The sequence below is a fragment of the Salvia splendens genome, chromosome 5, assembly GCF_004379255.2.
Source record: "Salvia splendens isolate huo1 chromosome 5, SspV2, whole genome shotgun sequence".
Classification (NCBI taxonomy): Eukaryota; Viridiplantae; Streptophyta; class Magnoliopsida; order Lamiales; family Lamiaceae; genus Salvia; species Salvia splendens.
This window is the reverse complement of record NC_056036.1, coordinates 10,056,556-10,069,828: the sequence shown is the minus strand read 5'-3', so window position 1 is coordinate 10,069,828 and position 13,273 is coordinate 10,056,556. Positions and strand designations below refer to the sequence as shown.

The window sequence follows — 13,273 nt, the reverse complement described above, 5'->3', positions numbered from 1 at the left end:
AATAGTGCATAGACTTCAAAATAATCGTTGCTAGTTGGACTAGAGTGTAATCTCTTTCGTGGTACTTTTTACTATCTACCATATTTTTCAACGGAAAATGTCCCCCAAGGTACGGAGGACAATTTTGCCCATTCATAAAATTGGGGTAGCTATAAATTGGTTATGATATTTTCTCTTTCTCACTCTTTAGTATTGAATGATATGATATTTTCATATATTTTGGGTACCAGCAATGATATTTTTCACTATCATTTAATTGAAATTTAATGATATTTTTCACTATCATTTAATTGAAATTTATTTCTTTCATTTTAATATTTTATATTTATTTTTATCATTAACATATTAATATGTAGAGACTTTCATTTTCTCATATTTGTATACGTCAATTTTTTGAATAATTTTTTTTTCTTTATTGGACCTTTTTATTTACGTTCTTTATTATTTTTATATGGGTTTTTGTATAATTAAGGCATGGTACATGTTTTTTTTTATTTTTAACTATCATTTAAAGTCATTACACATTTAAAATTTGAATTTTTAATATGAAAAGAATAATTAAACCACAATCAAAATTACATTTAGCTACAAGTCTTTTTGATAATTAAATTTATAATTTTGTTTTTATAATAAATATAATTTAGAATTTATAGTATATTTATTATTTTCTAATTTTTTTTAAAACAAAAAAAAAGAAAAAGAGGAATTGATAAAGTGATTAAAAAATGAACTGAAAAATATCATTTGAGATACTCAAACTATAGAAAAATATTATACTCAATATTAAAGAGAAAAATAGAGAAAATATCATACTCCCCCGTCCCAAGGTATAGTTGAGTTGGTTCTTTTTTACATTCGTTTTAAAAAAATGATACTTCCTCTGTCCCTGAAAATATGTCACTTATTTCCTTTTTCGTCCGTCCCTAAAAATTTGTCACATTTCACTTTTTACCATTTTTGGTAGGGGACCCCACATTCCATTAACTCATTCTCACTCACATTTTTTAAAAACTTATATATAAAAGTAGGATCCACATGCCAATAACTTTTTCAACTCAATTTCTATTGCATTTCTTAAAACCCGTGCCGAGTCCAATGGTGCCAAATTATTAGGGACGGATGGAGTAATAAATAGTTAAATTTGAGAGATAATAAAGTAAGAGAGAGAATAATGTAGAGACGACTTTTTCAATTTTTTTCTCTGTCATACTTTATTCTTTCTCTACTTTAAATATTTATTAGTATTATTTTTTCAAAACGAGTGCAAAAAGGAAACGACTCATTTACCTTAGGGCCGAGGGAGTAGTACTCAGTACCAGATATCCTAATTTTATGAATGAACAAGACTGCCCTCCATGCCTTGAGGGGCATTTTCGATTGAAAAATAGGGTGAATAGTAAAAAAAAGTACTCCACCACGAATAAGATTACTCCTTAGTCCATGGACTATCCACGATATTTTTAAAATCCAATGACTATTAGCATGTCAAACTGAAAGTGTTGTGATAAAATAGAGTAATTGTGTAATCGACAAACGAAAGAACGTAAAGAAGACACAGAATTTACGTGGTTCGCCAATTGGCTACGTCCACGGGCAAGAACGGAGAAAAAATTGTATTATGACTGCTGTTACAGATTTCAGATCTAAGATCACGATCACAGAATTATGTGCTCTACTCACATATAAATAGGCACACATGAGATCCTATCATAATTAGGAAAATAAGCCTATCCCAATTAGGAAATATAATCCTATCCCAATTAGGAGACAAATTCAAGGAATACTAACAAATCTCCACCTTGACTTGAATCCTCCTTCCAAATGCATCATCATAATACCAAACAAACAAACTTCTTCATCCTTGCCCCAAATTTGCCTCCACGGGCAACTAACAGCTCATGACCTCAACATTACGCAAATCCAGCAAAATTTTGTTCAAATTTTCCAGATGATCCGAAGGGGCATACCTTCCTAATTGCGTAATCGAAACAAACGTTGCTTCAGGAGCAACCTGTTGGTTAGAGACTTCGTTATGTAAAGACTCTCCAACTTCGTCCAAAGGGCAGCAGCAGTCTCCTGCTCAGCAACTTCGATGATAACATCGTCAGACAGGCACAACATGATGGTCGAGTGGGCCTTTTCGTCTAAGGTTGTCCACTCCTCATCATCCTCCATTGCCTTCTTTGTTTTGAGCAGCGCCCACAGACTCTGCCGCTTCAGCAAGGATCGCATCTTGATCTGTCATAAGCTAAAATTATTTCTCCCAGTGAATTTGTCGACATTCACGTTCAAAGCAGACATTTTGATCGATTAACACAGAAACCCTAACAGATGCGGAATTCAAAACCCTAGTCCGAAAACCAGGCTCTGATACCAGTTTGTTGTGACAAAATAGAGTAATTGTGTAATCGACAAATGAAAGAACGTAAATAAGACACAGAATTTACGTGGTTCGCCAATTGCCTACGTCCACGGGCAAGAACAGAGAACAAATTGTATTATGACTGTTGTTACAGATTTCAGATCTAAGATCACGATCACAGAATTATGTGCTCTACTCCCATATAAATAGGCACACATGAGATCCTATCCTAATTAGGAAAATAAGCCTATCCCAATTAGGAAACATAATCCTATCCCAATTAGGAGATAAATTCAAGTCATACTAACAGAAAGTTCACAGATCATTTACATAGTTCACTCTATATATAAAATTGAATACGCCTACTATTAAGTAAAATTAATAATTTTATTAATATTAAGTTCCTAATCAAATGAATCACAAGTAATTTGACGGAAAACTCAATCTCCAATATGACATTCTGCACCATTTCCTTTCTCACCCACATTCTCCCACCGCTTCAACACCGGCTAAGCCCCTGGCCAAGCGGGGGCGCTTGGCCAATGCTGGTTCCGTCATTGTGGCTAGAGGGATGGGAAGAGTTACATTTCACACAATGTTTTTCTATAGGTACTCTTTGTACCAAAATAAGTTGAAAAGTAGTTACATTCACACAATGCCTTGATGTTTTGGTATATAAAATCAACTTTATAGTAGTAAAATATAACCGCCTGAAACTGAGAGAAGTTTGAAATGAGATGTTAAGATGTAGAGACCATTATGGAAATATGAGCTAGATTCGAGGTATTTACAAAATCACGTAGTCTCAACATGTATATGCATGTCCAAAAAACCATCGAGAATACAAAAAAGAATTAAAACGTACATAGAAACAAAAAGGCAACATAAAATTTACACGATGGAATTAAAGTAAAAATCTAAGTTTTTGATCATGAATCTTACAATAGCTTAATTAAGAAAACGCAGAGAGAGAGAGAGATAGCTAGTTATTTGATTTAAAGGCTGCATGCATTCAGATCGATCTCCTCTTGATGTTCCTATTAGAATAAAGAACCAACATCAATAGCCATCAAAATCTACACACACACAACTAGCATCATAATTAAGCATAATACCTAATTTTATAGTACCAAGTTAGAATATTAGAAACATGGAGTATTTATCATATTTGAAACATATGGAGACTTTATTCACGGGGTGCATTATAATGATAGCTTTTTTAAATTGCTAACTTGCTAACTCATCAATGCAACATATTAAAAATTTCAACACGATGACATTAGTATATTAACAAAAAGACATAAGTATGTCAACTAAATTTGTGTTGACATACTAATGTCATCGTGCTGACATTTTTAATATATTGCGTTGATGAGTTAACAAGTTAGCAATTTAAAAAAAGGTAGCAATTGATCACATCTCATTTATTCACATTATCAAATATAGATAAATGCTTAGATGATAATTGAATATGATTATGTAGAATAACATGTAGACATCTCATGCTATTAGCAAAATAATTAACAAATAAAACACCAAGGACACACCAGAACTTTCAAGGAAAACCTAGAAAAATCATGCACTTATAGTTAAGTCCACTTGACAAAGAAGGCAAGAGTCAATAAACTATTTTTGTGGGAAGAAAACCCACGTGCTAATCAGCAAAAGTTTTGATCAGAAGCAGACAAAAAAAACCATCAGTCAAACACATCAGTTTTGTATAGTACAATCTACACATCAATTTACTGTCAGAATTTTTTAACTATAGTAATTGGTTGAACTTCAATGCAAACCTAGCTACTGATCACAGTGATAAGGCATGCTTGATATTATTTATGATCACAGGTACATTGGCCCAAAAATTAAATTCTGATGAAACCATTCAACAAAAACTATATGAAACTCTTAGTTTTTTTCTTCTTTAAGAAAAATGCAAATGTATGAGTACGGGTGATAGAGAAAACTAGACAACTCAATAAGGTTTATGGTGTCGTGTCAAGATCAGTTTTTACAACTAAAATCTTGATTTAGTTCATTTCTTATATTTCTGCTATCCAGCCAGAAGACTTGTCAGCCTTTATGGAGTAAGTCATAAAACATGAGCCAGCTCAATAATTTTTACTACTATCCCTTTTTAGAAGATGAAAGACATTCTCTCCAAATTACATGTGAGCTTCTCATCCACTACTACCCCAATTCCTTTACACTGTCAAATGTAAATCTTTATACTTTATTTTACAAGCTTCTCCAACCACACATACGCTAATATTGTATTTTTATTACTACATTTTATAGATGTGATAAATATAAAATCATTAGTTATCTTGTTATATTAACTATAGAAACTAAGTCATATAATTAAAATAATATAAGACATTAAGACTAAACTAATATGAATATTCAGTATGCTTCCTAGAACTAACCAATAATACCACTAACTTTTAATTTGTAACAATTTCAACATCCTCAATGAAAACGGCATAGTTTACTGTACAATTTTGTTGTGAAAAAAAACAAGGATTCCTAAAATGCTACAAATCAAAATGTTATGGCATTATTGACACATTTTAGAACAAGAATAGAATTTGTAAAATTGATCAAATGCAATGATATGTTATGCACCTCGATATACTATAAAATAGAGGACTGTGGCAATGCACTTCATACTCAGAAACTAGAATTTTGGGATTGATCTAACAAAGTTTAAATAACTAACCTAAAAAGATCAAAGATTTATATTCAAGCTAAAAGCCTAAGCTAGATGTATACCCCAAGCTAGCTAGTGGGCTGATCAAAATCCTATGTCATCCATTAAGGGGGTGTTCGGTTTGCAAGATCGTGTCCCAAATTAAATATGTAATGTGTTTGATTCATGAGATTCAATCCCACAATTCAATCCTAGATGGATAATCATCAAATAATTAGTCATAGCTAACCCACTATGACTAAAATAATCTCACAACTCAATCCTAGATTGTATCTTGGTATTATTTTATCAAGGAAACCGAACACCACCTAAGTAACATACAATTCAATTGCTGCAATTTTTCATCGTATATCGATATCTATTTATATACTCCTATTAAACTCTATATAGGCACCTTCAAATAGAATCTCTCTCAAAAGCTTGATCATTTTAAAGAATACAACATGCTATAGAAGGATGAAAACACTATATAAGATCCCTAATCAAATTAAAAAATTACTTTTGAAACACATATAGTTTCATGGAGTGTATAAATATGCATAACTATAATCACATTTCTTATATACCAAAAATCTCAAAATAAGTCATGTTACAGAATCGGATTCTCTGAAAAAGATGGGAAGTAGAAGGAAAATAAATTGATTTGAGGAAGAATCGTACCAACTCATATTTTTAATATACTCTTTTTGGAAGCTAGATGTGCACATAATTGGGATCACCATTATATGATTTTTTTATTAAGGGTAGATAATCTATTTTATTTTAAATATGATAATAATAATCATTATTATTATTAACGATTAAACAATTAAGCCCATGTCCTTTTTTGCATTATTATCAATTTGGCATTGATGAATTTTAATGAAAAAAATTAATATAAACTAACCATTCGGACAAAATTGCATCATTGAGATGTCCCACAAAATCTTAGCAGACAGAAGGCGATCTAGTAAAGATAAATATGTAAAGGACATTTAATTATTTAAAAACATATTTTCTAGAGCGCCCCCACAACGATTTATTGATGCACTAATAAAAATAATGTAATTAGTGGGAAGCTAATGCTAATGGCGCTTTCATTAGCATACACCAAACATTTTTAAAAAACATTTCTACTTTATTGTATAATAATTACAAATGATTAGATATCACATCATATGCCAATTTATCCCACCACCAATATTACAAATTATAGAATTTTAATTGGTTTCAGAAGTCAAAGCCTCAAAATTATAACGAAATGAAATCAATCAGCAAAGTGCTAAGTATATTTGATCATTCAAATTCAGATATTCTAAGATGATATAAATATAATTAATTAATAGTAAATTAGTAATATTTAAAATGAGAATTGAAATCAATAGTATCAATTGAATTTATTGATTTACTAGTATAAAGCATGGCATGTTGCAATATTCTCTAGCTAAGTTAAATATAGAAATTAATATAATTATTGATTAAAAGCTAAAGTAGATATGATATATCCTAAAACTATGAAAGAAATTTTTTCATGCATATACTGATATTGTATGTCACATAAATTGATATACAAAACCGTCATGACATTTATTGATATTGTGTGTGACATAGATTTGATATTCATATTATATAAATATAATCTGATGTACTAATCTATACTTAATTTTAATTAACTGTCACTTGTATTTTTCATCTCATACTGATAATACCGTTGATTAGTACTTCCATCCATAACAGAATCCACACTACCACCATACATTTCATAATCTAATGATAAATATTACTAGTACTAGTATGATCTAAAGGGGTGTTCATAGGGGATATGACCCTATATTATATTGAAGAGTTTTGATTAAATCAAATTATTAAGAACATGGTGTTTACTTGTACTTGATCTACGTTTAAAGTAATTGGCTAATTTTATTTTAACTATGATGTTTTTAGAATATACATGCAATAAAACATTAAAATGTAAGATTCACTTTTAAAAGTTTTGGATTTGACCTTATAACATGTAACCATGGACAAAAGTATATTAGTAAAACTATAACGAGCAAATTATAACAAAAAATACGCTTCTTAAGAGAGCTAATAAACTTAATAACATTATATTTTTTGAGAAACAATTTTCTGTTGAATGATCTTCAAACACTTTGTACATACCTAATATAACTAAAACATCTTATAAATCGTTTTACATACACTATCTAAACTATAAAGGCTCTTTTAAACCAAATGCCCTTTAAATCAAATGCTATATATGAAGTACTCCCTATGAGTATTATGCAAATATTTTGGATTATGTATCCCATCTCATAGGTAGGATCAGTAGTACAAATCTTAATTATACTATCATTTATTGATTTATTCATATACGGAGTCTTAAATTATCTTTCAATTATTAATTGATTAACTAAATTACCAAAGAATCTGTATTCTTCTACTATATTTATTATATTGGCACATATATATATAGTTTAGTACATACTCATAATCAAACATAGTATTGATAGTTTATATAATGAGTGGGTCTTCGGTGCGCTCCACAATAGATGCACAAGAGATCATACATTTTAAGAGCCTAATTATTATTAATAACCCTATTTAATTAATCATCCCTAATCAATATTCTGATTAGTCTTGCGCTGGCTCCCACACATAATGACATAAGTATTCGTATTATATCACCGGCCCTAGTCATACTTCTTATGAAATGATGAAACCTTTGTAACATGCAATTCAAACATTTAATTTTGTAAAACACATTAAGAAAAGGTATTTGGATTGATTGAAAGTATACAGAACAAAGAGAGACACACTCATGATATGATTGAATTTTGATATTATAGAGAGAGAGGTGGAGCAAAATAATTGAATATTTTGTCGAATATAGGCATAAACAATCAAAAAAGCCATCCCCCACACTCCAGAACTCATATGAAATATCAATGGGGAATCCAAAAAAGATGATGCCCATCAGAATGGAAGGCTGACATGAAATAGAGTAGTACTCAGATTAATTGCTTGTTTTTTGTTTTTTTATAGAAAAAAAAAGAAAAGAAAAGATAGGTTCTCAAAACGGAAATATACTACCATCATTATACCTTAATTAACTAAAAAGGCGTACATTTTTGTAGACAAATTAAGAATATTTAATGTCACCATTTTTAGCAATGTTCACAACTGGTAATCACTAACGATGCTAAATGTTGGACTTGAAAGAGATATTCGAGATTCTTCTAATATATAGATGTGACAAATAGAGGCAGTAAATCTGAAATAGGTGAAGGAAAGGACAGTGGGAGTAGTTATGAAATTTTAATTTATGTACTTTAGTCTATAACACTGTAGATTCAATCTGGAAGTAAATTTTTGGATCAAAGTCAATATTTTTGAGTTCCCAATTTAGTGCTGGAAATTAGGGTTTATGAAGTGCAACGGATCCAATCCCAGAAAATTAGTCCTTTCGTTAAATCTCTATATTTGCAAAAACAGCATATAATAATCACTACTTAAATAATCTCTAATCTTCTTAATCTATTAACTATTTATCTACTGTTATTAACCAGATTCAAAAATCAGAAAAAATCCGAGCGAACAAAAAGCGTAACATGAAATCACAACATATAACATAAAAAAGAGGGTTTCTAATCCATGAAATAAATGTTGATATATGAATCAATAAACTAGAGAGAGAGAGAGAGAATTTACCCATTTAAATGAAGATTCAAGAAAACGGTATTGATGAAGAGGATGAAGAATTGGAATCATCGTCATTCTTGGTGGGCTTCTTCTTCTTCTTGTACGGAATCCCCCTGGCTTTAGCTTGACACTCTTTGACTTCCCTCAGGTAGATCCTGATTGCCCCCGAGGCGAACGGGTTGGTGTCAGGAGACCCTCCGTTCTCCTCGTAGGCCGCGCGTAGACGCCCAATCAGGGCGTCTAGGCTTCCCCACGCCTGCCTCAGCGGGCAGGTGCAGGGCGCGGGCGGCTCAGGCTGCCCGTAGAATATGCACCCTTGGAGGTGCACTTTCGTCTTCCCGAACTGATCGAGGTAACGGAGGAAATCGAGCACGTGGTTGCTGTTGCACTCGGGCAGCGCCACCGCTGGCCTCTGGTTGCGGAGGAACTGCCCAAATGTGTTCCAGTCGCGCCGCTTCTGCGACTCGTACCGGCTTGGAGTCGCAGAAGCGGCGGATGGATCTCCTCCGCCGCCGCCGCTCCAGGATGAACCGTCGCCGCCTCTGTCCATTCTAAATTGAGAAACAAAAAGAACACACCATTAAAAAAAATTGTTTGGGAGAATTGGTGTGACTAAATAAGGCAAGATTAGAGAAACTCACATCAGAGAGGGGTGAGTTGACATGCAATGGGCCACATGCAGTTGCTTGCTTTCTCTAGATCTCTATCTCTCCCTCTCTTTTTCTCTAAAATCCTTATCTTTACATTCAATAATTCTTAATTAGTCCTAATTTTTTTTATTAAGTCATTAAATATATTAAATGAGAGTCATATCCAACAATTTGCTAGCGTTTAATTTATTAGGGGAGTCAAATTGTAAGCAAAGTCACATATACTCTGTTTATCGAGTCACGACAAATGCTTTCTACGTATTACTACTATTTTTTTACTGACAGCTAAACCCTACTCCATAATCCATATAGCATTAATTTCCTCAAAATCCACATTTATGTATGAAGAGAAATTATAAATGAACTTTGTAAATCAAAATAAATGGAAAGAAAGAAAGAAAGATGCCCATATATATATCTACATACTCTAAATTAAAACCCAACTAAATAAAATTAAATGCGGCTTTTACTATTGGATCTACATAGTATATTTAATGTTTAAATTGCAATAATTGTTTGTAGAATAATATGTCAAAATTAGCAGCCCCATCTCCCCACTAGTGTACGATGGCTTTTAAAATATTGGAAAGTTTCTTATGTTGACAAAATGTAATCTCCATTAGTATCTCTAGGGCAGCGACTGCCAATAGCTTATAGTGTAAAAAATTTATGATATCGATGGATACCTTATACTATTAATTTGCATCTATCGTCACTGTTTTTTGTTATAGTATTTTTCCATGATGATTATAATTTATTTAAGATTATTCTGCAACATTTATACATGATGTGAGAAGACTTTAATTATAGTGTCGGAATAATATTATTGCTTACTAGTTTATCACCGGCTTTATTTTTTGGGACAAAATGAAATATTGCTTGGGAGTAACAATTTGTGTCGAGGTTGGATTTGTGGAGATAGTTATAAATAAATAAATAAACAAATAAATAAAGCACGGATACGGCAAATAAATTACTCCACAGAGTAAATGTAGAAAAAAAAGACAAAAAATGATTTATACTTAGTGGAGAAAAAGACCAAGTAACTGTATATTTTTGACAAAATATGTTTTGAGAGAAAAATGGGTTCAATACACATGTATGGCTATTGTCGTATTAAATCCAATTGTCCAATTCATTATAGAGAGATTGACTTTCCCAAATAAATTGTTACAGAATTCTCTCTCTAACTTGAATTTTTTCCATTACGTATTCAAGTAAAATTATTGAATTATTTTCGAAATATGTTTCAATCAATTAAATGTATTAGTATGTTATTTTTTCTATTTTTTGGTTTTATTTTTATTATAGTTATTGTCCTATAGTATGACATATTATCATTGATGTTGGCCTTTTGCGCATAGAGTGAGTTGTAGGCTTGTAGCACAATCACACTATTTGTGTTCATATAAATATAATTTCTCTTGAGAATTTATTGATTATTAAAATAAAAAAATGACATTCCATATAATTTATTTATGTGTATATACCGTTGATAAATTGTATCCTTATATCTTAGATACCAAATATTTGTTATTAACATAAATATGTCAATTTAAATGATTGTAATATTTATGCATTATGTGCATTTCTTACATTTGTCAAATATGCATATGATTATGGATTTTATGTTTTGAATGGATTAATGATTTTATATAGATATTTTGAATATTATTTTTTCTTAAAGAGTGATTTTTCTTTTTTACAGAGATCAGAAGGTGTGGTAATTAACATACTACATGTTTGTGTTGTTTTATAATATTTTTAAACTGATTTATTGTTATCCTTTTTGTTGTCTAAATCCTTAGTATATAGATTTCTTAATTTTATATTTTGTGTAATATTCTTTCTCATGTTAATTGGTTAATTGACAATGTAAAATTAGTATGAGAAAAAAAAATTGGCTCATGCATTGCACGGGGCATGAAAACTAGTTATAATTAAATAATTCTCTCATACTACCTATTATAATAACTCGATTTGGTACGTGCATATTTTTTTGCGAATAATGGTCATAGTTAATTTCATTTTGTTAATAGAAAATATAGTTTTGACATTTTGCACAACATTTTGCACGTTTCACAAACAAATGTATAGGATTTTATAATTATATATTGCACTAAGGTCATTGTATACAATGTATTTGTGTCATTAATCAACGTAACAAATTAAACTTCATTATATCCTAACTATCTCGAATTTGAGAACACACTTAAATGTAACATTTTTCGATATTATATTAAACTTTGGTCATTGTGTATATTAACTTAAGGCACAATACTAATGCAACGAAGCACATGTCATATTGTAGGTCGTTATACTTTTTTTCGTGCAAATTTATTCGTACGAAGATATGCAATTGAAATCTCATTAAAATCCTACTTCTTCCATTTTCTAAAAATAGAAACTCTTTCCTTTTTGGTTCGTTTCTAAACTTAGAAACTTTGCATTTTTGGAAATAGACTCCACACAATCCACTAATATTAATTTCACAACTTTTTCTCTTCATCGCTCTTATTTTAATCAGTTTTACTCTTCATCTTTCATACTTTACCAATTTTGCATTAAATGATCACCAACTGTCATTACATAACATTAAAGATTAAAATTTTTTACAGTATTATAACACAATATCGAGTTCGTTATCAATATTGTATTACAAATTTCCCTTTAATATATAAATTCATAGTACATATTAACTTTTACATCACAAAATGTATGAGAATGGTTGTATTTAATAAAAATAATTTAACATTATGACTGAAAGATATCAATTCCCAATTTCCCATCCACTTTGTAGTTAGTAAAGAGTTAAAGTAATAAAAAAAAGTAGTATCCGTTCCGGATCCTATCATTCTGCGCCAATAATTCAAAGTATAGGAAATATTTTACTACTAATTGTGTGTATCATGCACGCCAATCACATCACATAAACAATGATCTATTTTAAAATGTATTAGCTGATTGTAGGAAAATTTAATACTACAGTATTTCTGATTTGACTAGTTTGATAGTAAGAGCATCCGCAGCAGTGACACCGCGCCGTTCGTCTGTCCGTGCCAGCGGCGCGGCGCACCGCTGTTCCTCGCTGCGCTCTTGCCGCTGGCGCGGCGCTGCTCGATGCATAGAGCACGTCCGTGTCAGCGAGCAGCACACGTGTCAACGCCTTATTGGCAACGGCAATGCCGTTGGAATTTCTTTTTTTTAAAAAGAAAATCGGATTTTAATTAAAAAATCTGATTAAAAATAAAAAAAATATTTTCCCACTTCCAAAAGAATTATATCTGTTTTCTCCCCACTTTTAATTTATTTTTCAATTTTTTCCCCAAAAATTCACATTTTCATCTATAAATACCCCACTTCCACACAAAAAATTTCACACCACACTACACAATTCTCATCTAAATTCTCTAATTTCCATTCTTACAATTCTCAATCTTTCTTTCACTCTTACAACAAAAAATGTCCGATTCCGGCGATCACCCCTCCGACTCCCGCGGTTGGAACCACGAATGGTTCGGCTCGCAACCATTTCCTAGTCCGGAAATGGAATTTTCTGCCCCTCCTCAAACCCAAAGTTCGCAAGCTCCGGGTGGCTATAGGCCTAACCCGGTGAACGACCAAGATGCCCTCGATGGGCAATACGGGTGGGCACCCGAACCACCCGTACCTAGAGCGGGAGGGAGCGGTAGCTCTCAAACTCCTCATCTTCCTACTCGTGGTGTCCGCACCCCGTACACTCCGGGGGAGATGGATAAATTATTCAAAGCATTTTTGTCTATCTCCGAAGATCTGGAGATTGGCACGAACCAATCCGGGGACCATTTTTTGTGGCGCGTCTGTCGCCGGTACAATCAAAACCGGCCGGCTGGA

The 13,273-nt window shown here is 31.8% G+C and overlaps 1 protein-coding gene across 1 annotated transcript; it reads right to left on the bottom strand.

The window, feature by feature from the left end:
- Positions 1-3,148: 3,148 nt before the first annotated feature.
- On the bottom strand, positions 3,149-9,531 carry LOC121805980 (protein LIGHT-DEPENDENT SHORT HYPOCOTYLS 10-like). The gene is made up of 3 exons (XM_042206041.1): positions 9,392-9,531; positions 8,760-9,301; positions 3,149-3,399 (listed from the first exon to the last, which is right to left on the bottom strand). Exons 1-2 carry the CDS (start codon positions 9,412-9,414, stop codon positions 8,776-8,778), a joined length of 549 nt encoding a protein of 182 aa, XP_042061975.1. The 5' UTR covers positions 9,415-9,531; the 3' UTR covers positions 3,149-3,399; positions 8,760-8,775.
- Positions 9,532-13,273: the final 3,742 nt, after the last annotated feature.